Source organism: Thalassophryne amazonica, chromosome 1, assembly GCF_902500255.1.
Source record: "Thalassophryne amazonica chromosome 1, fThaAma1.1, whole genome shotgun sequence".
NCBI classification, from domain to species: domain Eukaryota; kingdom Metazoa; phylum Chordata; class Actinopteri; order Batrachoidiformes; family Batrachoididae; genus Thalassophryne; species Thalassophryne amazonica.
The window spans coordinates 88,071,419-88,099,361 of NC_047103.1; the positions used below are offsets into that span (position 1 = coordinate 88,071,419).

The following is a 27,943-nucleotide window of genomic DNA, read 5'->3' on the forward strand; positions in this document are numbered from 1 at the left end:
TCAGCAGCCCACACAACAACAAGAGCTTCAGATATCTGTCGCTGAGATAGATGATGACTGGAGTGCAGTTTGAAGCAGAAATGAGGTGATAATTAACTGCGGCTGATGACACATGCGCAGTGAAGGCAGGGCTGACCGAGTTTTAGGGGAGACCATTCGGTTGGTGACACCATCTTGTCAGTTCAAGTGGTTCTACTCCAATAAGAGTAGATTTTACTCTGTGTTGAGTTGATTTAGCCCTTGGGTTAAAGTTTTCTGTCACCACAACGGATTTCCGTCATTTGGGAAATTTAACCACACATACGCGCACGTGGTGTCATGCGTGTTTTGGGGCCGAAATATGATAGTCTCACTGTCAAGCAACATCCCATTCTGCGCTAATCAGTGCAGCAGCAATGTCAGCGTGGATGGCACCGCACCGCGGAGGAAGGGACTGTGTGAATTTTCACTCCGCGGTGCGGTGCCATCCACGCTTTGAACCAATGAAGAAGTGCTTCGATGTTTCATTGTTTTATTTCGCTTTATCTTAATTTTTCCCAGCTAAAACCCTAAAGAGCATATGTCCGTGAGTAATATTTACGTTTTTTAATGTTAAACTGACCTGTTATGTTCTTCTGAAACAGTTGATAGATGTATGTTATAACTTAAAAACAGGGCCAATGCTAACACGTTATCATGTCTATAGCATTTTCAATGTTAAAGTTAGCATTAAGCTGTTCGCATCTCAGCACATTTGTTTTCTCTATAATAATTAATGGTTCAGCGTTTGTTATCGTAAAGAGTCAAATGTATTGCAAATTGTAATATTTTTTATTTATTTTTATTTACAGATTAATAATAATAGCAACCACAACAATAATAGTAATAATAACTAATAATGCTACAATACAATTTTAAAGAAACAGACAAAATGAACCCGATAAAACAAAACATCAGAAAAGATAAAACCAACTAACAATGAACATAAATAAATGTTTCCTGTGAACACCTAGTGAATCTTACACCTCCACTTCATCGCTGTTTTATTTAAGTTTAATGACAATTTGTTTCGGTCAAACCATATCTAAGCTGTGTTTTTACACATGAAAGAAATAAAATGTAGTAAACTGCACAGTTGTGTCTTTTTTCATAAAAATATATTATTAAAGATCACATATTACACTTTAGTCAGGCCTTTAAAATACTTTCGTGGACTCTTGCTGTAATATATTGTCAGTGGTTGAGATAGTTTCTGTAGGCATCTAAAAATGCGCATAATCGGGTGAAACCTGATGGAAATCTCTTTGTGGTGTGTCAGTGATGTACGTTTGTTCAAAATAAAACAAAACACTACTCCGGGTATGTTTTTGATGAGAATATAACATAACTTTGTGACAAGGTCAAACATTGATGTTGTGTGTAAAGGCCTTTTAATAATAACTCAAAGAAATAATGGCAAAACTCACATGTAAGTATAGGCGCTAATTTTGTATTTTTACTGTACAGCCAGTGACACGGCACCCTTTTGGCGCATTTACCAGATTAGAACTGATCAAAATACTACAGGAGAGACAAAGAATTTTTACTTGACAGTTTGAAGTGAGTTTTCTTTGTTTTAGAAGTCTTCATACACATTAAAATTCACTTGAATATAAAAAAATTTGACTTGTTCTTTAAAAAAAATTCTGGTGAGCACCCCCAGACCCCTCATAATCAATAATGTGTTTTTACTTCATAGTTTGAAGTGACTTTTATTTGTTTCAGAGGGCTTCGTACCCATTAAAATTCACCAGAATACACAAAATTTGATTTGCTCTTTCAAAAATGTTCTGGGGGAGATCCCCCAGAATCAAGACTACACCCCGCCCCCCACCACCCTTTTATGTACCTTTATGTTCAGGTTTTGCATTCTTTTTATGCTTTGTCTCTCTTTCCTTAGAGGCTGTTTAGAATAGATTTGTATACTGTATAATGTGTTTATTGTATTTATTGAGGAAAAAAGAGTGTGTGCCCCCACTACACCACATTTTAGGTTATTGCTGGCATTAATTTTTGCCCGGAAAAAGTTTCATTCGGATGAAAATTTATTGCTTTAACCCATGATTTAGCCCTGTGGTACAGTATATTTAACTCTATTTGGACTGGGACCAAATGTTATTGCAGCTGATTAAATTTTACTCTGCAAAATTTACTGTGTACAGTGAAGCATGGTGGTGGCAGCATCATGCAGTGGGGATGTTTTTTAGCAGCAGGAACTGGGAGACTAGTCAGGATTGAGGGAAAGATGAATACAGCAATGTACAGAGACATCCTGGATGAAAACCTGCTCCTGAGCGATCTTGATAGGGATGCACGATCCACATTATTTCACTTGCAATCCCGATACCTGAATTTGGATATCTGCTGATACAAGACTATTCTGATACCAGAACTCTGTTTGCTTTAATATTATTATTATCATTACTGTTGCGTTTATATGAGGATATTTTGTATTTCAAGTTATACAGCTTCATGATGAAGTGTTTAGAGGAGGAAGACCTGAAAGTTCAGCTACAGTTTGCCAGAAGGAACATCTAAGATGCAACCCTAGATTTGATGTTTTGGTGAAAGAATTAAGTATTTTTATTTATTTTTATAGACTTAATTTTATAGACTTAAAAGAGAAAATACGTTTCTCTCTCTCTCTCTCTCTCTCTCTCTCTCTCTCTCTCTCTCTCTCTCTCTCTCTCTCTCTCTCTCTCTCTCTCTCTCCCCCTCTATGTCTCTCTCCCTCTCTGTCTGTCTCTGTCTTTATCTCCCTGTCTCTCTCATTCTCAATTTTCAATTTCAATGGAGCTTTATTGACATGGAAAACATATGTTTACATTGGCAAAGTAAGTGTTAGAATAAAAATTTTAAGTCCTCTCTTTCCCTCTGTCTGCCTCAATTCATTTTCAGTTGAAATGTACATTCACTTTATCAATGCAAGTGTTACAGCAAAAAATTGAAAAATGAAGTTCTCTCTCTCTCTCTCTCTCTCTCTCTCTCTCTCTCTCTCTCTCTCTCGCTTGCTTTTTGGAAACACTAAGCCTTTTAACTGTAAAATAAGCCGTAAATTTCTAAATGTATCATCAGCTATGCGCCCCAGAGGAATTAATTAATTCTGAAGGATTTTGATGGAATTTTTTTCCCATTCAGCAGATAGAAACTCTGTTCAGCTGCACTCTGAGCTGCCATTTCATAGCATTTCATAGCCTCGGGACAATGACGCAGCTGATTTTTCAGCACGTTTTTAGCAACAGTTCAGTTCATTTATTGGAAAATCCGTGCTCAGTGGCACAGCCAATTTGAACCAGAGAGCCGGGCAGAAATTTGCTGCCCATCGTGACTAGAACCCTGCTCCTCAACTGCGGAACTGACCTCTCTCACACAGCTCTGCTTCAGTTCAGAAACCTCCCCCTCCCCTCCTCACAGCAGAGAGACAACAGCACTTGAGCGGTTTCACAGACATGGCTTCTCTCTGGTAACGGAAAACACCACAGGTTGTATCGGAAATTTCCAATACTTGTATTACATTGGCATCGGACGCCGATCACGATACTGGATTATACCAGCCCCATCCTTAGCTCTTGACCTCTGTCTGGGGTGATGGTTCATCTGTCAGCAGGACAAAGACCCGAAGCACACGGCCAAGATATCAAAATAGTGGCTTCAGGACAACTCTGTGTATGTCCTTGATTGGCCCAGCCAGAGCCCAGACCTGAATCTGATTGAAAATCTCTGGAGAGATCTGATAATGGACGTGCACCAACACTCCCCATCCAACCTGATGGAGCTTGAGAGGTGGTGCAAAGAGGAATGGGCAAAACTGCCCAAAGATAGGTGCACCAAGATTGTGGAATCATATTCAAGAAGACCTGAGGCTGTAATTGCTGCCAAAGGTGCATCAACAAAGTATTGAGCAAAGGGTATGTGAATGCGGATGTACATGTTATTTGTTTATTTTTTTTAATAAATTTGCAAAAATCTGAAAAAACCTTTTGTTTAACATTGTCATGAGGGGGTATTGTGTCTATAATTTTGAGAAAAAAATGAATTTCATCCATTTTGGAATGCGGCTGTAACATAACAAAATGTGGAAAAAGTGAAGCACTGTGAAAACTTTCAGAATGCACAGTGTGTGCGCATATATACACGAGGGTAGGCTGAAAAGTTCTAAGGCTCACTATAATGCAGTTAATGCATTACTCCTTCATGGGGAGCCTTACACACAAGGTCTGTGAGAAAAGTAACGGACCTTTTTATTTTTTTCAAAAACTACATGGATTTGATTCATATGTTTTTACGTCAGCCAAGCTTGAACCTTCGTGCGCATGCGTGAGTTTTTTCACGCCTGTCGGTTGCGTCATTCGCCTGTGAGCAGGTTTTGAGTGAGGAGTGGTCCACCCCTCTCGTCGTTTTTTTCATCGACACGCGAAGCCTCCGCTCCTCTTTCCATGACAAAAACTCCTGTAACAGTGGAATGTGCCGTTCATTTCCAAACTGGACACTGTGTTTTATCCGGGATGTCATCTGGCTAGCACAGGAATTGTGAAACGACGTGGACATCAGCACTTTTTCGGCACATTGAGACAGACGTGCGGAGGAATTCCGCGCGTCGCGGCGGTGCCGCATGGCGCAAAGCAACACCGTGATGAAGCCTCACAGGACATATTCTGGCATGTCCAGGCACATCCACAATTTCTCGGATAATCACTCAATGGGAAAACCACCGACAGCTGTCTGAACGCCATCTCAAAGCCGTCCTGTGAGACCAAAACGGAGGTGGTTTTGTCTCGCTCCAGTAGTGAATCCATCGTGACGCGCGAAGCCTCTGCTCGGCTGGAAAGGAAAATGGTTGATGTCCAGCTCTTGTGATAACCAGAGAAATTGCACACGATGGTCACGGATCCATACAGCCATCCGTTTAGAAATGAAATGGTCGCTCAGCCTGTCGATGGCGGCTTCGGAGCGCGGCGCACCACCAGTCGCTTCTGGGCCATCCTTAAAGCGACAGTAACACTCCGTAATCTCTTTGAAGCCCATAAAATTTTCACCAAAAACCATCTGAATTTCTCGAATGGTGTCCACTTTGATGTCCCTCACAGTTTCTGAAAAAATTTTGATCAAGCAAAGCGGCAGTCTCTGAGCCATTCCTAAACAATGAAAAAAACGACGAGAGGGGTGGACCACTCCTCACTCAAAGCCTGCTCACAGGCGAATGACGCAACCGACAGGCGTGAAAAAACTCACGCATGCGCACAAAGGTTCAAGCTTGGCTGACGCAATCACATGTGATTCAAATCCATATGGTTTTTGAAAAAAATAATAAGGTCGGATACTTTTTTTATTTATTTATTTGTTGTTTTTTTTTTGCTTCTGCTCACCCCCTTTTGGTCACACATGTCACTGTGGAATTGTCTTGTGTATTAGTTTTTTGTTATTGTTGACTCTGTGCCAAATAAATTCATGAGTAGTATCAGTTCTGCTTATCGGGCCAGTTCTTCATTAATGTCGTTATCCATTCCTGTTCAGGTTTCAGTGTAGAAATATGCAGGCCTACAGAACTTGTCAGTGTTAATAAGGATGCATCATGATTCACTTAAAGATATATTTAAATATCTGAAGATTCAAATTGGTTGAGATGAAAATGAATTGTGTTGCTCTTTCATTCATATACATACCAGAGAACAAGGCGAAGTTGGATTTAGGGTGGATATCCACCCTAAAATCAACTTCACTGTGGTACAGCATGTGGAGCGAGGCTTTAAAGCATTCTTTTCACAAAAGACTTGTTGAATTCCAGTGTTTTACGGTTGAGTGACTCAGACGAAATTTTAATGCATTACTAGTGTGAAATTCCAAGATGTAATCAAAACGTGTTACATGATGAGCACTGCATTTTCTTCTGGCCAGAGCTGGGCCGAGCTAACAGTCAATCAACTCACAAGTGTCACAATAACATTCCAGCATAGTATTGATAAGAGGGATTGATAACGTTTGAGTCTTATCTCAACTGGATCCCTGGAACTGGTTCTGAATTGAATACTTACAGTACTTTTATGGTACTAAACACATGAATAATCATGTTGTAGGCTGCGATGGAGAACTCCTTTGTCAAGTCTTTTGCTGTATTTTTCAAGGTTTGTTTTTTGTATAAAGTACTTTTTACACTTGTACTACACACACCACTTTGCATATCTTGTCATTCATCTGGAAACTGTTAGTCACTTACAACCCCAATTCCAGTAAAGTTGGGACGTTATGTAAAATGTAAATAAAAACAGAATACAATGAGTTGCATATCCTCTTCAACCTATATTCAATTGAATACACCACAAAGACAAGATATTTAACATTCAAACTGATAAACTTTATTGTATTTGGGCAAATATTTGCTCATTTTGAAATGGATTCCTGCAACACGTTTCAAAAAAGCTGGGACAGTGGTATGTTTACCACTGTTTTACATCACCTTTCCTTCTAACAACACTTAATAAGTGTTTGGGAATTGAGGACACTAATTGTGAGTGTCATGATTGGGTATAAAAGGAGCATCCCCAAAAGTCTCAGCCGTTCACAAGCAAAGATGGGGTGAGGATCACCACTTTGTGAACAACTGCGTGAAAAATAGTCCAACAGTTTAAGAGCAATGTTTCTCAGTGTTCAAGTGCAAAGAATTTAGGGATTCCATCATCTCCAGTCCATAATATAATCAAAAGATTCAGAGACTCTGGAGAACTTTCCACATGTAAGCTCCTTGTTGAAAACCAACATTGAATGCCTGTGACCTTCGATCCCTCAGGCGGAACTGCATTAAAAACCAGCATCATTGTGGAAAGGATCTTACCACATGGGCTCAGGAACACTTCAGAAAACCATTGTCAGTTAACACAGTTCGTAGCGACATCTAGAAGTGCAAGTTAAAACTCTACCATGCAAAGCGAAAGCCATACATCAACAACATCCAGAAACACCACCGCCTTCTCTGGGCCCGAGCTCATTTGAAATGGACAGACACAAAGTGGAAAAGTGTGCTGTGGTCTCATGAGTCCACATTTCAAATTGTTTTTGGAAATCATGGATGTCATGTCCTCTGGACAAAGGAGGAAAAACACCATCCAGAGCAAAGTTCAAAAGCCAGCGTCTGTGATGGTATGGGGGTGTGTTCATGCCCATGGCATGGGCATCTTACACATCTGTGATGGCACCATCAATGCTGAAAGGTACATCCAGGTTTTGGAGCAACACATGCTGCCATCCAAGCAACGTCTTTTTCAGGGACATCCCTGCTTATTTCAGCAAGACACTGCCAAGCCACATTCTGCACGTGTTGCAACAACGTTGAACAACTGAAGTCATAAATCAAGCAAGAATGGGAAAGAATTCCACCTACAAAGCTTCAACAGTTAGTGTCCTCAGTTTCCAAACGCTTATTGAGTGTTGTTAGAAGGAAAGGTGATGTAACACAGTGGTAAACATACCACTGTCCCAGCTTTTTTGAAACGTGTTGCAGACATCCATTTCAAAATGAGCAAATATTTGCACAAAAACAAAGTTTATCAGTTTGAACATTAAATATCTTGTCTTTGTGGTGTATTCAATTGATATACAGTGAGGAAAATAAGTATTTGAACACACTGCGGTTTTGCAAGTTCTCCCACTTAGAAATCATGGAGGGGTCTGAAATTTTCATCTTAGGTGCATGTCCACTGTCAGAGACATAATCTAAAAAAAAAAAAAAATCTGGAAATCACAATGTTTGATTTTTTAATAATTTATTTGTATGTTACTGCTGCAAATAAGTATTTGAACACCTACCAACCAGCAAGAATTCTGGCTCACACAGACCTGTTAAGTTTTCTTTAAGAAGCCCTCTTATTCTGCACTCTTTACCTGTATTAATTGCACCTGTTTGAACTTGTTACCTGTATAAAAGACACCTGTTCACACACTTAATCAATCACACTCCAACCTGTCCACCATAGCCAAGACCAAAGAGCTGTCTAAGGACACCAGAGACAAAACTGTATACCTGCACAAGGCTGGGATGGACTACAGGACAACAGACAAGCAGCTTGGTAGAAGACAACAACTGTTATGATTATTTATTAGAAAGTGGAAGAAACACAACATGACTGTCAGTCTCCCTCTGTCTGGGATTCCATGCAAGATCTCACTTTGTGGGGTAAGGATGATTCTGAGAAAGCTCAGAACTATACAGGAGGACCTGGTCAATGACCTGAAGAGAGCTGGGACTACAGTCACAAAGATTACATTAGTAACACATGATGCTGTCATGGTTTAAAATCCTGCAGGGCAGCAAGGTCCCCCTGCTCAAGCCAGCACATGTCCAGGCCCGTTTGAAGTTCACCAGTGACCATCTGGATGAGCCAGAGGAGGCATGGGAGAAGGTCATGTGGTCAGATGAGACCAGAATAGAGCTTTTTGGAATCAACTCCACTTACCATGTTTAGAGGATGAGAACAACCCCAAGAAAACCATCCCAACCATGAAGCATAGGGTTGGAAACATCATACCCTGGGGGTGCTCTTCTGCAAAGGGGACAGGACGACTGCACCGTATTGAAGGGAGGATGGATGGGGTCATGTATTGTGAGATTTTGGCAAACAGCCTCCTTCCCTCAGTAAGAGCATTGAAGATGGGTCATGGCTGGGTCTTCCAGCATGACAATGACCCCAAACACACAGCCAGGGCAACTAAGGAGGGGCTATGTAAGAAGCATTTCAAGGTCCTGGAGTGGCCTGGCCAGGCTCCACACCTGAACTCAATAGAAACTCTTTGGAGGGAGCTGAAACTCCAAACCTGAAAGATTTGGAGAAAATCTGTATGGAGCAGTGGACCAAAATCCTTGCTGCAGTGTGTGAAAACCTGGGGAAGAACTACAGGAAATGTTTGACCTCTGTAATTGCAAACAAAGGCTACTGTACCAAATATTAACATTGATTTTTCACAGGTGTTCAAATCCTTATTTGCAGCAGTAACATACAAATAAATGATTAAAAAAAATCATTCATTGTGATTTCCGTATTTTTTTTTTTTTTTTTGATTATGTCTCTCATAGTGGACATGCACCTAAGATGAAAATTTCAGACCCCTCCATGATTTCTAAGTGGGAGAACTTGCAAAACCGCAGCGTATTCAAATACTTATTGTCCTCACTGTAGGTTGAAGAGGATTTGCAAATCATTGTATTATGTTTTTATTTACATTTTACACAACGTCCCAACTTTGAAGATGGTGGAAGCTGAAGGAAGACTGTTGTGTGAAATTTCTCGAGCAGGTGAGAGAAGCACTGGATGGAGGGGAAGCAATTTTGGACAACTGGAAAAGTACAGCTAGGACAGTAATGGGTGTGACATCTGGACAGTGGAAGGAAGACAAGGAGACTTGGTGGTGGAATGAAGAGATCCAGAAAAGCATAAGGAGAAAGAGGTTGGTGAAAAAGTTTTGGGATAGTCAGAGAGATGAAGAAAGTAGACAGGAGTACAAGGAGATGCGGTGTGAGGCGAAAAGAGAACTGACAAAAGTAAAGGAAAAGGCATATTGCAAGCTGTACAAGAAGTTGAATAGTAAGGAAGGAGAAAAGGACTTGTACCGACTGGCCAGACAAATGGAAGGGCTGGAAAGGATGTGCAGCAGGTTAAAAAGATGGTGGTAAAAGATGTAGGTGGTAATGTGCTGACAAGTGAGGAGTGTGTGTTAAGAAGGTGGAGGGAATATTTTGAAGAGCTGATGAATGAAGAAAATGAGTGAGAGAAAAGGCTGGATGATGTGGTGAGAGTAAGTCAGGAAGTTCAAGATATTAGTAAGGAAGAAGTGAGGGCTGCTATGAAGAGGATGAAGAGTGGAATGGCAGTTGGTCCAGATGACATTCCAGTGGAGGCATGGAAATGTCAAGGAATGTTTCAAGGACAAGGGTGATGTGCAGAGCTGCAGTAACTACAGAGGCATAAAGTTGATCAGCCACAGCGTGAAGTTATGGGAAAGAGTAATAGAAGCTAGGCTTAGAAAACAGGTGAAGATCTGTGAGCAGTAATATGGTTTCATGCCGAAAAAGAGCACTACAGATGCAATGTTTGCTCTAAGAACATTGTTGGATAAGTACAGAGAAGGCCAGAAAGAGTTACATTGTGTGTTTGTGGACTTAGAAAAAGCTTATGATAGGGTGCCAAGATATTAGCTGTGCTAATGTATGAGGAAGACTGGAGTGGTAGAGAAGTATGTTAGGGTAGTGCAGGACATGTACAAGAATAGTGTGACAGCGGTGAGATGCGCAGTAAGAATGACAGACTCATTCAAGGTGGAGGTGGGATTACACCAAGGATCAGCTCTGAGTCCTTTCTTGTTCACATTGGTGATGGACAGATTGATGGATGACATCAGACAGGAGTCCCCATGGACTATGATGTTTGCAGATGACATTGTGATCTGTAGTGAGAGTAGAGAGCAAGTTGAGTCTGGAGAGGTGGAGATGTTCTCTGGAAAGCAGGGGAATAAAAGTCAGTAGAAGCAAGACTGAGTACATGTGTGTGAATGGGAGGGAGCCCAGTGGAATAGTGCAGTTACAAGGAGTAGAAGTGGTGAAAGTAGATGACTTTAAATATTTGGGGTCAACTGTTCAAAGTAATGGAGAGTGTGGTAGAGAAGTGAAGAAGAGAGTACAGGCAGGGTGGAGTGGGTGGAGAAAGATGACAGGAGTGATTTGTGACTAAAGAATATCAGCAAGAGTGAAGGGGAAAGTTTACAAGACAGTTGTGAGACCAGCTATGTTGTACATCTGGGAGACGGTGGCACTAACAAAAAGACAGGAGGCAGAGCTGGAGGTGGCAGAGCTGAAAATGTTGAGAGTCTCTTTGGGAGTGATGAGGATGGACAAGATTTGGAATGAACATATCAGAGGGATGGCTCAAGTGGGACGGTTTGGAGACAAAGTCAGAGAGGCGAGATTGAGATGGTTTGAACATGTGCAGAGGAGGGACCCAGGGTATTTAGGGAGAAGGATGCTGAGGATGGAGCCACCAGGCAGGAGGAGAAGAGGAAGACCAAAGAGGAGGTTTATGGATGTGCTGAGGGAGGACATGCAGGTGGTTGGTGTGACAGAGGAAGATACAGAGAACAGGGTGAGATGGAAACGATTGATCTGCTGTGGCGACCCCTAACGGGAACAGCCGAAAGTCAAAGAAGACACAACGTCCCAATTTTATTGTAATTGGGGTTGTAATTGGTGGACTTGTGACCATGTAATACTTTTTATTTATTTATTTCAGCACTACAGTTCCAAAATGGGTGCATCATGCTATAAAACCTGTTGTGATGGCCTTAGAAAAATACATTCCTCAGCCTTATGCAGGTGAAATCCGTGGAATGGCTTCACAGTTTGGAGGAAGCCTTTCAGATGTCATCATTCTCAACTTTGCCTATGAAATATCTGCGTACGTATGGCATTCTGTCCTTGCATAACATTTTGATCATATATTTATTTGTCTTTGTCGGCCCAGTCAAATTTATGGAAGACTTTCTCTCACGTCTGAATCTTCTAGATTTTGTACGAGCATCGTAGCACAGGACACAAATGGGCATGTGTACCATGGCAGAAATCTTGATTATCCACATCCTGTTTTGAGGAATCTGACTGTCAACATCATCTTTCTCAAGGATGGAGAGGTACTGTATTTGTTCAAGGCATTCAGAAGCCAGGATCAGTAAACACAATAAATTACTAAGCTGTTCATACAGGATTATCAATCAATAAGTGTGAGTATTAGAAAAATGAAAAACTGAAATCTTCACAAAGAAATGTTTGTTCACAGCAGTCTTCTTAGTATATTTCAGGGGTGCCCAAGTTCAGTCCTCGAGATGTACCTTCCTGACACTCTTAGGCTGGGTTGCACCAACTTAGCTTAAATTAAACCTAGTTTAGGCCTAAACTAGGTTTTTAGGCTTTTTTTTGCCTTCTTGCTCTCGGTCGGGACGGTCGCATTTTTCTCTCCTCCTCCCCCCTCCCCAACTTTCCTGCTACTGTAGCGTGTTTTGTCTGTGAGGCTGCCAGCCCTGCTCCTCTGGAAAACGGCAAAATGGATCTGATCAAGTGGTCTCTGAATGCAATTGATACTATTTTTTCCACAAGGCACTCGGGAGCGGAGGACCCAACCTGTCCTGCCGGGACACATGTGGCGGGTTACGTGATGGACAGCTGGCGGAGGTGGCAAGTCATGTGCCTGTACACGTTGTCTGTGGAGGACGTTGAAGATGTTTACTTATTTGGAGCTGTGGTGACTGGCTGTGGTGACCGGGTTTCTGCTGTGTGGAGCGGCCACAGCACTGGTTTACCAGAAAATTAAGAAGGTGGAGGCGGCATTAATTGGCCCGTCCAGGCTGCCCCACATGATTGATTTGATTGGAAGGGCAGTGTCAGCTCAGTCGGCGGGTGTCAGCCGCACATTGGAATCCATCTCGGGGAGAATGGCTGCACTGGAAACCGCTTTGATGGTCTGTAAGACCACATCTCTCCTCTGTTCAGATGTATTGGGAGCCACTCTGAAGTTTCAGACTGTGGAATCTGCCAGGTGTCTGTTAATCTGGATATCTATTTGGTTTCCAAACACCAGCTGTCCACTGGCTTAAAATCCTCCCCCCGAAGAACACTCCTGATATCCTCGCTCCTCGTCTTCCCCGCCTCCTTGTCTTCTCCTGCCTCCCTCACTTCCCAGTCCTCAGATGTTGACTGTGGGACCTTGAGACTCTGGTGGACTGATTCAGGACTGGGATGCCCCCCCCCCAGGATGGACAGACAAGGCCTGATGGCGCCTCAAGGGCAGCCTTTCCGGGCTGTTTGTCTGGACACTGGACACATCCAAGTCTTGGCTGTTGTCTGTCGTCTGTTGTGTTTTTTTGTTTTTGTTATGACTGTTTTCTGTGCTATGGGTTTTTTTTTGCTCTCCAGTGGTGCTGCGGGAGTTCAACACAGCAGCAATGGAGGTTTTTCTTTTCCCAATTCTTTCCTTGTGTGTGCTTTTATATGTGTTCATGTACCGGACCGGCTTATGTGTGTTGTTGTTTGTTAAGTGTGTCATGAGGCCGGTCAAGGTTTGCTCAGCCCTGCTCGTGACCTAGGGCAGGGATATACATCTGGAGCTGGTCCCCGGGCGCCAAAAAGGTGACCTCTGCTCCTAACTGGCAGTTAGGATGGGTAAAATGCAGTAAACACATTTCATTGTGCAGGGAATATGTTCCTATGTGCATATGACAATAAACGTCTTTTGAATCCTTTGAATCCTTGAAACTGAATTTAGTAAATCCATGTTTAAACTGGGTTTAAATTAATCTGAGATGTGTTGCACGTCTTAAATTTAAACCTGGATTACCTAAACTGGTTTAATCAAGGATTAAAATAAACTTAAATATGTTCATCAGCCGCCATTAATGGGTATGGTCAAATGTATGCATAAATAGACAAAACATACAACTAACATTGACTGTAAACAAACAAACGATGACACATTGAATTATATAATAATATAATGGGCCGTTGCATTCAGTGCTCTGGAATGGCCTGTTTGATATATTTGTAAACATTGTAAACATTGCTGTTACATTGTATCACTGGGGCAGTGAAGATGGCATCAGTGAAGATGGCACCTCGTCAAAGGGCATCCAATTTTTCTTCTTTTGAGAAAAATTTACTGGCAGGGCTAATGGAGGAATTTGGGAAAATTATAGAGGACAAAAAAACTGATAATTTAATGACAGAAAAGAAGGAGCAGGCGTGGGCGTCATTAACGGAGAGATTCAATGGGGCAACGGGAATAAAGGAGACCAGGGACAACGCTAAGCTGAAAGGCTGCTGGAAGAATTTAAAAAGCAAGGCAAAATCCGATGCGGCTGAAGAGAGGAGGCAGAGGTTTGGGACTGGCGGGGGGGAACAAAAAGAAAACTTTGACCCGCTGTCTGCTAAAGTCTCAACGTTGATCCCGCAGCGGCTCTCCCCCCTCTCCAACCCCTATGATGACGACGGGGCACTGGACAGGAGAGACCTCGGTAAGTTGCTGACTTTGCTGCTTTGCTAACGTCACCACTCCACCAATGTGTTCATATGTATGGTCAGTGACGTTTTTCAGTACCAGACATCAGGTGGTAGCACCACAGCTAATGCCCAAAAATTAATTACTAATTGGTCATTGATGGACAACAACGAATATGCTTCATAGATAATCCAATCAACACTGACGTCTGCTGCAGAACATTGACCCATGTCCACCAATAACACTTCATATTAACTGTTTAGCACTGATTTTAAATGAAATGGCAATGTATTATTCATTTCGTGAATTTATAACCATTGTAACAACATGGCATAACATTCATTTACTGTCCGTTTCATTAAGAACAACCTGCAGCTAGGCTACTGTATGAAGTGAGTCCTGTTCACGAAGTGGGATCTCTTGTGAGTATGGCTCGGAAAGGGCTACTTACTCAAAAGGGCATACAGAACACACATCCCACATAATCCAATGGCGATTCTGTTTCAGTTGTTTATGAATATTTATTTATACTGCATCAATAGAAATGAACATCTCTGGTAGCCCTACTGACTCCACCGTCACCTTGCATAGAAACGAAGTTTGTTTACGGAGTGACGTGACGTCCTACTGTTTGGTTCCTGCCAAGAAATTAAAGTGACAGGTGCCGGACCAGCACAGGCCTGCAATGCAATGACATTGACACACAGTTGATTGTCCTTATATAGGCCTATCCTTACTATCTTCTGAGTAACACTTTTTATAGCCTACTTATTTCTGCTGTTTTGTTCAATTTCGTCTTGGTTTGGAAGATAATTGGTTAATGGAATTATTTGTTACGGCTCATCAATTTCTGTGTTTCTGCTTAGATGACTCCCTCATTGTCCTGGACCTGGAGCCTGTGGTGGATGTAGAAGGGCCAATGTCTTCCACATCTCTGGGCCTACCTCCTCCAGCAAAGTGTCCAAAAATGTCCCAGACCGCCACCCAAGAGCTTGTTGAGCTGGAGAAGGAGCGGTGTCTCTTGGACATTGAAAATGCCAAACTTTTAAAAGAAGTTCTGCTGCTTAAGAAACAAGTCCTTACACTGCAGAAAGAAAGGCTGGAAATAGGCCTAAGCCATCGAGCTGATGACAACCCCCTTGATGCACTACTGAATGATGTAATCTGATCTGACCATTTAAAAAATTAATGAATCAACACTTTATAATGACGAAATGACAAATTAATAAATTAATTGTTGTTTATTTATGTCTTATGTCTCCATTCATATGTCCTTGGTGCATGTCACAGTTCCTCCCTGTAGGGATGACAAAAATGAAAACATTTTTAAAGTATCATATGCCTTCCTGGCAAACAAACATCTAAATAATAATTCTAAATAATAAATAATAATTTACCTTGATTAGACTGCAAAATGGTTTTCAATCAGGGTTCTCCTCACAGCATTTCCATGGACATTTGCAGCATTTTGTGGGCCTGCTGGTAGGTCATCCTCATCTTCATCCTCAATAGGGTCTTCGTCCTCTGGCAGCTCATCACCTATTCTTTTGCCCAAGTTATACAACACAGCCACAGCAACTATGACTGTCAGGGTAGTGTCCACTTTGGTGCGTAGTCCCAGTCTTAAACAGGGAAATCTCCGCTTCCATACTCCAAACAGTCTCTCAACAATGACTCTTGTTCTGATGTGAGCTCTGTTGTAGTTCCGCTCAGCCTGGGTTTGGGGATTCAAAAGTGGCGTCATGAGGTAAGAGCGACAGGCATAGCCACTGTCACCCACTAGATAGCCACCTATCTCCCCTCCTTCTAGTAGTGCACAGAGATGGCTGTTGTCAAAAATCCAACTGTTATGTGTGGATCCAGGCCATCTTACAACAATGTTTGTGATCTGGGCCTAGTCATCGCACACAACTTGAACGTTGATGGAGAAGCAGCCCTTTCGATTGCGAAAAAGTTCCCCATTTTCTCCCCCTGGGTTAGATATTAGAATATGTGTGCAGTCAATAGCTCCAATCACCCCAGGAAATCCTGCTTTTCTGTAGAATCCAGCTGTTATATCTCTATTTCACCCAAAACGAATGAACTGACCCTCAAACTTGCAATAGCCTTTGAAACCCTGTTGACAATTCTGCAGACTGTGGACTTGTGGACACCAAATAGATCTCCATCCACCATCTGGTAACAGCCTGTGGCATAAACGCGTAAAGCAACGAGGATCTGGAGAATGGGTGCCACAGCAGCGTTCCTCTCACTTCTGTGCTTGATAGCTGGTCCGACTTTTTCATTGAGGTACAATACAGACTCTTTTGTGAATCTGTACCGCTGGAGAAACTCGCTGTTGCTGTAGAATTCAACAGGGTTTAGCCTATCTCGAATATTTCTGCGTGGAACTTTATCTTGTGAATAAGCAGACGAATAACAGCAGCCATGTTGTCCGAATAACTAATTTAAACCTCCTCCAGGGGTGGTTTATATTAAACAGGCAATCCAGGTTTATCCTTGGGTTAAAATCACTGGTGCAACAGACTCACAAGTAATCTAAGTTTAAGTAGGGTATTAAATCTGAGATTAGCCATGGATTAGATTTAACCAGAGATTAGTGGAAACTAAATTTAAACTAAGTTTAAGTTTGGTGCAACACGACTAAAAAGTAAACTGAGATTAAATGGATTTAAATAAACCAAAATATAAAAAAACAACAACAAAACAAAAACAGATATACACTCAACAAAAATATAAATGCAACACTTTTGGTTTTGCTCCCATTTTGTATGAGATGAACTCAAAGATCTAAAACTTTTTCCACATACACAATATCACCATTTCCCTCAAATATTGTTCACAAACCAGACTAAATCTGTGATAGTGAGCACTTCTCCTTTGCTGAGATAATCCATCCCACCTCACAGGTGTGCCATATCAAGATGCTGATTAGACACCATGATTAGTGCACAGGTGTGCCTTAGACTGTCCACAATAAAAGGCAACTCTGAAAGGTGCAGTTTTGTTTTATTGGGGGGGATACCAGTCAGTATCTGGTGTGACCACCATCTGCCTCATGCAGTGCAACAAATCTCTTTCGCATAGAGTTGATCAGGTTGTCAATTGTGGCCTGTGGAATGTTGGTCCACTCCTCTTCAATGGCTGTGCGAAGTTGCTGGATATTGGCAGGAACTGGTACACGCTGTCGTATACGCCGGTATAGAGCATCCCAAACATGCTCAATGGGTGACATGTCCGGTGAGTATGCCGGCCATGCAATAACTGGGACATTTTCAGCTTCCAAGAATTGTGTACAGATCCTTGCAACATGGGGCCGTGCATTATCCTGCTGCAACATGAGGTGATGTTCTTGGATGTATGGCACAACAATGGGCCTCAGGATCTCGTCACGGTATCTCTGCATTCAAATTGCCATCAATAAAATGCACCTGTGTTCTTCGTCCATAACAGACGCCTGCCCATACCATAACCCCACCGCCACCATGGGCCACTCGATCCACAACATTGACATCAGAAAACCGCTCACCCACACGATGCCACATACGCTGTCTGCCATCTGCTCTGGACAGTGTGAACCGGGATTCATCCGTGAAGAGAACACCTCTCCAACGTGCCAAACGCCAGCGAATGTGAGCATTTGCCCACTCACGTCGGTTACGACAACAAACTGGAGTCAGGTCGAGACCCCGATGAGGACGACGAGCATGCAGATGAGCTTCCCTGAGACAGTTTCTGACAGTTTGTGCAGAAATTCTTTGGTTATGCAAACCGATTGTTTCAGCAGCTGTCCGAGTGGCTGGTCTCAGACGATCTTGGAGGTGAACATGCTGGATGTGGAGGTCCTGGGCTGGTGTGGTTACACGTGGTCTGCGGTTGTGAGGCTGGTTGGATGTACTGCCAAATTCTCTGAAACGCCTTTGGAGACGGCTTATGGTAGAGAAATGAACATTCAATACATGAGCAACAGCTCTGGTTGACATTCCTGCTGTCAGCATGCCAATTGCACGGTCCCTCAAATCTTGCGACATCTGTGGCATTGTGCTGTGTGATAAAACGGCACCTTTCAGAGTGGCCTTTTATTGTGGGCAGTCTAAGGCACACCTGTGCACTAATCATGGTGTTTAATCAGCATCTTGATATGGCACACCTGTGAGGTGGGATGGATTATCTCAGCAAAGGAGAAGTGCTCACTATCACAGATTTGGACTGGTTTGTGAACAATATTTGAGGGAAATGGTGATATTGTGTATGTGGAAAAAGTTTTAGATCTTTGAGTTCATCTCATACAAAATGGGAGCAAAACCAAAAGTGTTGCGTTTCAGCATCATTATATGCAAATATTGCTGTTTTGTGCTTGTCCCACACCAAGACTTTTGATCTTCAATGATAAAAATGAATGGTAAACGCTTTTTCTAATGTTTTAAAATATCTCTGAATAAAATATCAGTAAAATAATAAAAACATAATTGGGCTATTCAATGTCATACAACTGTTGTGATTTTTTTTTTAAACAAAATGTAGTTGGCCCACACTATTGCCGTAATTTCCACCACAACACTATAATGTCCCTTTAAACAGTTTGTATGAAAGATTGTTTGGGTAGTTTCTATGGAGATAAACAGTGACATCAGAGCACATGTATATAGCGCCAAATCACAACAAACAGTTGCCCCAAGGCGCTTTATACTGTAAGGCAATGGTGTGGTGGAAATTACATTTACAAGGCCAATAGTGCCCGTAGTTAAAGAATCACCCGTAGATTAAAGTTTAAACCACAATGGTGCAACCCAGCCTTAGTTGTCTCCCTGTTCCAACACGCCTGAATCCAATGAAATTCAGGTGTGTTGGAACAGGGAGACAACTAAGAGTGTCAGGAAGGTACATCTCGAGGACCGAACTTGGGCACCTCTGATATATTTGTTTGTGCTTGCGCACACAAGGATGCACAACACTGTCACTGCTGGATCGTTCATGCCTGTCCGACCGTATATCCCTCTCAACAGCAGGTGGAATTTTTCACAGATGACCAATTTGTTTTGTTTTTTTTCCGGTGTTTGTAGGCTGGTTTCTGCTTCTACGTACACGTACGCTTCTACGTACAAACGTACACTTTGTCTGTTAAAACTATGTAAGAGTAAGTACACCTCTTTGTACAGCCCACCTTCAAACACAGCCTCATACGACCATCCTCGAAAAATCTGCTTAAGCTCCCAGTTTTCTATAAGAATAAAATGTCCTATGGGCACTGCACTAGTCTGAGTAACCAACATTAAACTGATTTCCAGCAGCAGTGAAGTGTCTGTTGAAAGCATGGCAGGCATCTGATGGAACATTTTTTTAAGCAGTCAGTAAATTTGAAATTGATTCTTTTACACTTGCAGACTATAATCTAAAAATACTTAATTTCTAAAATTCTGATTATTTTGTTTTCCCACATTGACCCAGTGTTTCTTCAGTGTCAGTAGTTCAGAGCAAGTCTAAATTGTTGACATGATCATGGTGTCCAGTAAGCATTTTTATTTTTTCTTTACAAATCTTCTCAGGAAGTATACCGTGGGACATCATTTGCTGGCTATGTTGGCTTGTGGACGGGTCAGAGTCTGAACAAGTTTACAATCTCTGGTGATCAACGAGGTAAACAACAATTGTCATCATATTCACTTATTTTTGACTGTTTTATACTTACTTTTACAATGCACCACTAAATCACTAATTTAGATGGTGTTTGATGTGGGTTTTTTCTTAACTGCTTGGCTATCTACAAGCTGTTTTAAAAATATATGAGTGAATATCTTTTTTACTCTGCACCCCTATAATGTCTCCCATTGTTTTCTGTACTTTAAACCACACCCCCACCGACATGTCAACAGAGCTCTGGGCAAACAAACAAAGGACTGTTGTGCCTTGGTGAAGTTACAAGTGCCTTCTAGTTTTCAGGGTTTAAATATTTTGTTTTTGTTATAATCAGGTAGTGAACACTGGAGCAACTGGTGGAAAAATGTGGTGTCTGCTTTCCTACTAAGGAGATCCCCAGTAAGCTGGCTGGTGAGAGAGGTGAGTATTTGAATATTTGAAGTTCACATCTGTATTTTAATAGCCAGGCTGCCTCTGTGTGCTTGCATGTGTATGGCTTTGTCACTCAAAAATCTGGGAGAGCTGGCATTTGCCATTTGGTATACTTATGTATTTTTGGTCAAGGATGAATGCTGTAAAAACAGAAAGTTGATAGGACAAGTATCTTTGGAAAAATTAGCCATTTTAGCTAACTAGTAAACAATGGACACTGTGCTGCAATGCCCCATGGGAATTCAGGTTTTGAGGTTTTAAATGTTGTTATTGGGATTCATGCTAGTTTAACAGTGTTGTTAGTGTTATTAATTTATTGTGTTTTATAGTTCAATTGGTTTAGTCAGTTTAGTTAAGTGTTATGTTGCTCTAACCATGAGTGAGTTCAGTCTCATGGTGGTACCATGAGTGAAAACTGTAGTGGTTTTAATGTCTTCAGCCACTGTCTTTTTTTTTTTTTTTTTTTTTTGGCAAATTAAAAGCACTTGCTTACAGCAGCTGTGCGTGCGTAAGTAACTTTCATCACAGAGAAGCTGTGACAGCTGACATTTGCTGTTTGGTAGGCTTATGTATTTTGAGTCAAGGATAAATGCTGACAAAATGAAAGCTTGAAGAAGCTATGGATATTAGCTAACAACGCTGAACAATGGATGTTGGCAACTACATTATGGACACACGCCATTCCAGCAGGGGGTGGGAAGTCATTATATTAAAAGCGTGAATGTGGTGAATGATTTTATTTAGTAAGATCAATGTAAATACATAATATAATGTAATTGTAAATACATTAAAATACATGAATGACACAAGAAAGTTGAAACACTTATTTCCATTGTGGTCCATTTAAAAATCAAATTACAAAATAGAAGTAAAATTAAAATAACTAACAAAAGTGTATGATAAGAAGAACCTAAACAATTTATAAATAGACAGTAAATTAACATTTTAAAAAATTACATAATTAACAGGAAATAAAAGGGTTGAGTTCTTCTAAAAACTGTTGAGGTCTAAGGTTCTAAAAACATTCTGGACTAACACATCATTCCAACTCATTATGGAAACTTTGCGCAGTTTATTACCACCCTTGAAAAATGTCAGCTCCCTATTTTATAAACACAACCCAATCTAGAGCCTGTGGATCCCCACAGGCAACATGCTAGTACTAATATAATTCCATAAAGTGACTGCTTCCAGAAGTGTTCCACTGACTAATTGTGTGTTTGAATTAATGCAGACACTGGAGGAAGCAGAAAACTTTGAAGATGCAGTTATGCGTCTTTCCAAAATCCCCATTATCACTGAAGTGTATTACATCGTGGGTGGGCTGCAACCAGGTGAAGGGGCTGTGATTACCAGAGACAGATCAGGCCCTGCTGACATCTGGCCACTGGATCCCGTGACTGGAGGGTAGGAAAACCAAAAGCACTGAGCTGAAGTCATTATGGTGAAGCTGGACGTCCAACTGAGTTGCATTAATAAAGATAATTCTTCAGCATCAGATTTGGGCCATTGTGGTAGGAGATAAAATGCATACAGTGCTGTGAAGTACTTGGTGCCCCTTGAGCATTTCTACTTTTTAATTTTTGACATCAAATTAAAAAAAAAGAGGCTTCTTTCTGTGACAATTTCTACAATTACACAGTTTAAACTCAAAAACGTGTGCAGTATGACATAAATTTAAAGAAAATATGAAAGTCAAAAAATTATAATAAATTCATAGCCAGCTTTCTTCAGACAAGTCACTCAATACATCAATCATTAAGAAACACAAACAGGATGGTACTGTGTGGCAGATCTGTCTGGAGTGACCAGAGTGCAAGAAGGACATGAGTAAGGGAAACCAACAAGAGATCCATGACAACTCTGTGTTATAGACGTCTGTGGTTGTCATTAGAGATACTGTGCATCATACAGCTTTTGTCTGTTTCATCACCAGTTAAACGTCTTTAGATACAGTTTGGCAGAAGGATGGAAGACGCAAGTTGAGATTTGATCTTTTTTTATACTGAAGAGATTTTCTTTCACTCTGAGTTTAAAGGACATCATTTTCAGCCTGTTAACATAAACGAGCCTGTATTCCTTTTTAAAATCAGTTAAAATGTGTAAAAGGTGGGCACAAACATTTCACAAATCTGTGATCTAAAATGAACAAAAACTTATAAATAAATGAATATGCTTCATGCTCAAATAATTTTAAGCATGACGACTGTACTCAGAATGCATTTTGGGGCATAAGTGATATTATTGCACAGCTCTAAAATAACACAATGTTGTTCCTCTTTTAGATGGTACAGAGTGGAGACAAACTTTGACCACTGGCTTCCTCCTCCTGGCCGGGATCATCGAAGGTGACTCTTCTGTCAGCAGTAGCAGCAACCCATCAATTACACACACACACATACATGTAACTGTAATAATTTTGTATTATTATTGTTTTTATTAATTGTTGTTTGTTAGAGAAGCAGCCATCAAAGCATTAAATGCTACTGGCCAAGACCACATCAACATGAAGACACTTTACCAGGCAAGGGCTGACCAACAAATTCCTCTCACTTCATCAAGCATTCAGGAACCATGTGTAATGTTTGTTTGCCTTACAGATTTTGTCGGTGTATCCTGTGTGTAACAGGTAAGCAGACAGTTATCTGTTGATTGTGTTCCCATTATTCATGTAAGAAATCACATGATTAACACTGCTGGGATTGTACTGCAGTATTGTGCATACGGTGGGTTTCAGCTGTCTCCCCCCAACCTCAGCAGTAAAATCAATAGTCTTTTGTTTGACTATTTTGTTTTTCAGCAGATAGCTGAACTGCCTGTAGAGTTCATATAGAACCCTAAATTTGAAGCGTGTTGGCTGATCTGCAATGGTTGGTTCATTTGTTTTTATTCTTTGCTCAAGCTACTGAAAGTTTGTCAAACTCTTGAACGTTTATGTGTCTGAATTTTGTAATGACATTGAATTTAAAAATGTATTATAATTCAGACTTCTTTATTTTAAACATTCTAAAATGATGCCCATGGAAAAGTCAGTGAAAACTAATCTCTGCAGCATGACATAAATTAAATAAAAATATCAAAGTCAAAACAATGGTGTGCACAATTATATACAGCTTTAGGTATAACACAACTAAAATCACCCCTTTTCTTCAGACAAGTCGGGATGGATACATGAACATTCCCAAGTCACTGGTTATGTCTTGGACTTCTTTGATCTCAGTATTTAAGAAATACAAACAGTATGGTACTGTATTGTAACTCTGTCTGGAGGATGCAGTTCTCAAAAAGTGAGTGACCTTGCAAAAAGGACACAAGTGAGGAAAGCCACCAAGACACCCAGACAACCCAGAAGGCGTTATAGGGTTCTTTGGCAGTGATGGGAAATACTGGGAGTAGTGCTGAATGCCCTTCCGCCTTGAATACAATATTTCTATTGTCCAGTCAGTCATGAACATTTTCTATCTTTTCTCTTCCAGAGGTACTGTTTACACAACAATAATGAGCGCTGAAAAAACTGAGAAGTATACCACTCTTGTCAGGCCACAGGTAATTAAAGTCTGTTTCATACATATGGATTTGTGTACTTTAATTTCATTATACATTTCTTCTGTCATTAGCATTTTTAGCATTGCAGAAATACAAGATAAATTGAAAAATTATTTGTGCTGGCAAATGTCAGTCATATTTTCATATTGCTTCTGGTGTTGTTTTCTGTTGGTTTTGTTTTGGTGGTTTAGATTTTTTTTTTTTGATAGTGACTTGAATGTAAAAATGGGTCAACTTGAAAAATTACATTAACAAGAGCTTTGCCATGAGAAATGAGGGAAAAGCTTTGAAGGTGTGTAGAATATGTAGTGCTTTATACCTGAAAGAGAATGTGCTGTGCTGCTTTGAAATTCGGTAATGAAATGTCTTCTAAAAAATATGTCAATTTGTGCTTAAGCTATTTCTGACCAGTGACAGATGACATGAGAGAGCCGGGCTCAATTGTCCAGTTTCTACACTACACAAAAAAAGATTTTTTTTGTTTGTTTTTTGAGAATAATAGTGATCCTTGCCTATGCCCTACCTGGTTTGTCAACATGTCATTAGACCAGACAATTCCTCTTCAGCAAGTCAAGGATTATAATTAAAGGAGACTCCCAAACATGAATTCCAGGAGTTGAATCTGAGTTGTACTCATGCAGATTTTCAGTCAAATTGAAAAATGGTTTTAAGCAAACAAAAACAACAAAAAAAACCCTAAGTTCAGAAGGCATGTGACAGATGGTGAAAGCTGGAGAATTGACTTTTTGTCCTCAGATGTCCACTGGTCAGTGACCACATTGCTTCACATTTGGGAAAAGACAGGCATGTTGAGCCTCCCTCACTATGCGGTGCTACATGCAGTCTATGGGGAAAAATGGCAAAACCATGAGTGAGATGTGCACATCACGTGCATGTGTTCATGGTCACAGACTGCACGTGCAGTTTTTTTGACAGGCACAGGCAAATGCAAATCGTTGCCATCGTACGCCTGACCCAAGTTAGGAGCACAGCTAGTAGGGACTCTGCGATGACAGTACGGTCATTGCACTGGTGCTGTGCATGTGAAGTACAACACAAATACTCCACACAATGGTCTTTGTGCAGCCTGTATAATAGATGTATACAATACATGTATACAATACAATAAATGTATGCATAGTATAGTTGGTTGGCCAGCAGCTGCTTGTTTGTCTGGAATTTGAAGTTCCACAGGACCTTAGCCCTGTTGTTCTCAACCACCTTTGGTGGCATCTCCCATTGGGACTTGGGAACTTCAAATCCGTATACGGCACAGATGTTCCTGTACATGATTCCCAACATTCGCCATTTGGTTGTGCCTCTCAGTGTACGCTGTCCTAGTTTGCATCCTGTGTCCTGCTACTATGTGCTGGACTGTATCTGGGGCACATTTGCACAGGATGCAACTTGGGTACTGTCAGCTGTGGTAGACTCCTGCCTCTGTGGATCTGGTGCTTAGGGCTTGTTCTTGTGCTGCCATGATCAGAGGCTCTGTATTCTCTATTACGCCAGTCTTTTTCAGCCACTGGTAGGACTTCTTGATGACAGCTACTTCCTCTATCTGTCGATAGCACGCCCCATGGAGGGGCTTGGCCTTCTATAATATTTCCTCCTCCTGTTCCTTATCACTGTCTGTCTTCATCTGGCTCAGGCATTCTTGTAGCAGCTGATCTCAGGGGGCCATCTTTCTGATGTATTTATGGATGCTCCTTGTCTCATCCTGGATTGTGGCTCTGACACTTACTAAATGGTAAAATGGTAAATTTACTGCATTTATATAGCACTTTTCCATCTGCATCAGAAGCGCTTTACAAAAATGCCTCACATTCACACCAATGTCAGCGTGCATGTGAGGCACTATGTGAATTTGAGACACTAATCCTCTCCCTCCCTCCTCCCATTGCTCATAGAGCCTCAGTGTGCTGGACTCTGGGCGGAAGCCTCTGTGCATTGTGAGGAGTTTTTGTATCTTGACATTGCTGTCATCTATCTCCTCCTCTGGCCATCTTATTACCCCAGCTGGGTAGGGATGGGTGAGATTTGATCGATATCGATACCATCATCGATTCTGCTTAGCGATCCGATTCCCTTATCGATACCTCTTGTGAATTTTTTGTGTACTAAAAGTAGGCTTTACAGGTTTTCTATGTCAGCGGGTCAAAGAGCTTTTTCTTATCATGCACCCGCTCTGTGGAACGGTCTTCCTGCAACCGTGAGGCAGTTGGTGTCTGTGGATATTTTTAAGTCAAGACTTAAAGCCTATTTTTGTTCTCTTTCTTATGAATTGTTTTTATTTTTGTATGTTTTATTCTTTTACTTCTGGTTTTAATTATGTATTTGAATTTTTTAACTTTTATTTATTTTAGTTTTTTATGTTAAACTGTTCTGTGTGAGGCGCCTTGAGCCGGCTTTTGTTGTGATTTGTCGCTTTATAAGATGTAGAATTACATCTTGATGCTGCACGTCAGGATGTAATTCAAAGAATGCAGGACGTCTCATTTTGGGAGGAAAAAAATGTTTTAGTCGATTGTAGTTTATTGTCAGTATTACAAAGTTTGTAAAGAGGTGTCATTTTATTTAAAGCGGCAATTCGTTTTGAAGTTATTAATTCTGAACGGACTCTGTCTCGGCAGAGCCGCGCAGCATTTGGAGCTGTGCCAATGGAACGGAGTATGATTCTTGTTTCTTAACTGCAAGAAGACAAGAGTCCCAGTTAGTGACTTTAATCCACAAAAAAGTGACTCACGATATTTTAATGGCTTTGAGAGAGGTTAAGAAGCGGATTTGCCATTTCTGAATCAAGCGAATCAAAGAACCAACGAGCCAGCGGATCAAAGCATTGCTTCATTGGTTCACGCTTCAAAGTGGTGTTGCGTTGCAGAAACGGTTGATTACAGAGCCACTACAGGGTCTGCAATCAACAAAGAGAAATGATCATATTCTCGACAAACACTCAAAAACAACGGCCGCTCTGAAGGACTGATAAGAGAATCGTTAAGCAAAAAGACTATTGATATCGGTGGATCGAATAATTTCTTAACGATACTCAAAAAGAACCAGTTCTCGATACCCAACCCTAGTACTGATGGCTTGGATCTTATTCCGACCATTGAGCTGGCTTCGCAGCACCTGTCTTACTTTCTGGAGGTATTTGGCTGAAGCTGACCTTCTTGCATCTTCATCATAATTCCTCTGGCATGTGGGATTCCCAGGTACTTGTAGCTGTCCTATATGTCAGCTATCCTCCCTTCTGGCAGCTCCATTTCCTTTGTCTGGCTCATCTTCCCTTCTTTGCCACCATTCAGCCACACTTATCCAGTCTGAATGACTTCCCAATATCCTAGCTGTAGATCCTGGTGAGGTGGATCAGTGAGTCAATATTTCGCTCCCTCTGGGCATACAGCTTGATGTCGTCCATGTACAGGAGGTGGCTGATGGTTACTTCACTTCTGAATCGATATTCATAGCCACTCTTTGTGATGAGTTAACTGAAGGGGTTGAGGCCGATGTAGAACAGCAGCAGGGACAGTGCATCACCTTTGTATATTCCACACTTGATGGTGACTTGTGTGATTGCCTTGGAGATGGCCTCCAGTGATGTCTTCTACAGTCCCACTGAGTTCCTGATGAAGTTTATCAGTGAACTGACTTGTATATTACCAAGCACTCCAATATCCATGTGTGAGGTATTGAGACATAGGCCTTTTAATCATCAATCCAGGCTGTGTTCAGGTTGTTTCGCCTGGTCTTTGAGTCCTGGTGTACTGCTCAGTCATCCAGTAGCTGGTGCTTTGACCCTCCGGTGTTGTTTCCAATGCCTTCTTACCTGTGCTCTTGTGTTGACTGATGTACCTTCAACTTGGTTGCTATGATGCCCAATAGGAGCTTTCATGTTGTGGAGATGCAGGTATGGCCCTGGTGCTGTCCAGCTCTTCATCCCTGAGACTCGTTGTTGGATGTCTACCTTCATGATGTTGACTGGTTCTTGTTCAGAGATGTGGCTGTGGTTCGCTCTTAGGTCCACCAGCCACTTGGCATTGGTGTTGTGTGATGCCTCTTTGTGTCACATGTTCTTCCAGTATTGCTCAGTCCCAGTTCTGAGCAGGTCTGTTCTTGTGTTACTGTTTTCCCCTTTCAGCTGGAGGTATACCCTGGATGGGTCATTGGAGTACAGGCCAGTTATTTTCTTGGCCTCTGCTTCTCTGGTGTGTCTCCAGCTGAGTGGCCAGTGGTTTGAAAGTTTCCAGGGCCTCAGTTGTGGACATCTTGTTGTATTTCTTATCCAT

General features: G+C 41.4%; 1 protein-coding gene across 2 annotated transcripts in view; it reads left to right on the plus strand.

The window, feature by feature from the left end:
• LOC117512245 (N-acylethanolamine-hydrolyzing acid amidase-like) overlaps positions 1–27,943 on the plus strand; it is a 44,380-nt gene that overhangs the window by 13,792 nt on the left and 2,645 nt on the right. The window contains exons 2-10 of one of the 2 annotated variants that reach the window (XM_034172248.1): positions 11,289–11,453; positions 11,562–11,685; positions 19,589–19,679; positions 20,014–20,099; positions 21,346–21,518; positions 22,397–22,459; positions 22,569–22,635; positions 22,712–22,740; positions 23,588–23,657. In XM_034172248.1, coding sequence (XP_034028139.1) covers positions 11,289–11,453; positions 11,562–11,685; positions 19,589–19,679; positions 20,014–20,099; positions 21,346–21,518; positions 22,397–22,459; positions 22,569–22,635; positions 22,712–22,740; positions 23,588–23,657 — 868 coding nt within the window. The remainder of the gene's footprint in view (positions 1–11,288; positions 11,454–11,561; positions 11,686–19,588; positions 19,680–20,013; positions 20,100–21,345; positions 21,519–22,396; positions 22,460–22,568; positions 22,636–22,711; positions 22,741–23,587; positions 23,658–27,943) is intronic. The other variant, XM_034172257.1, reaches the window with a different exon arrangement.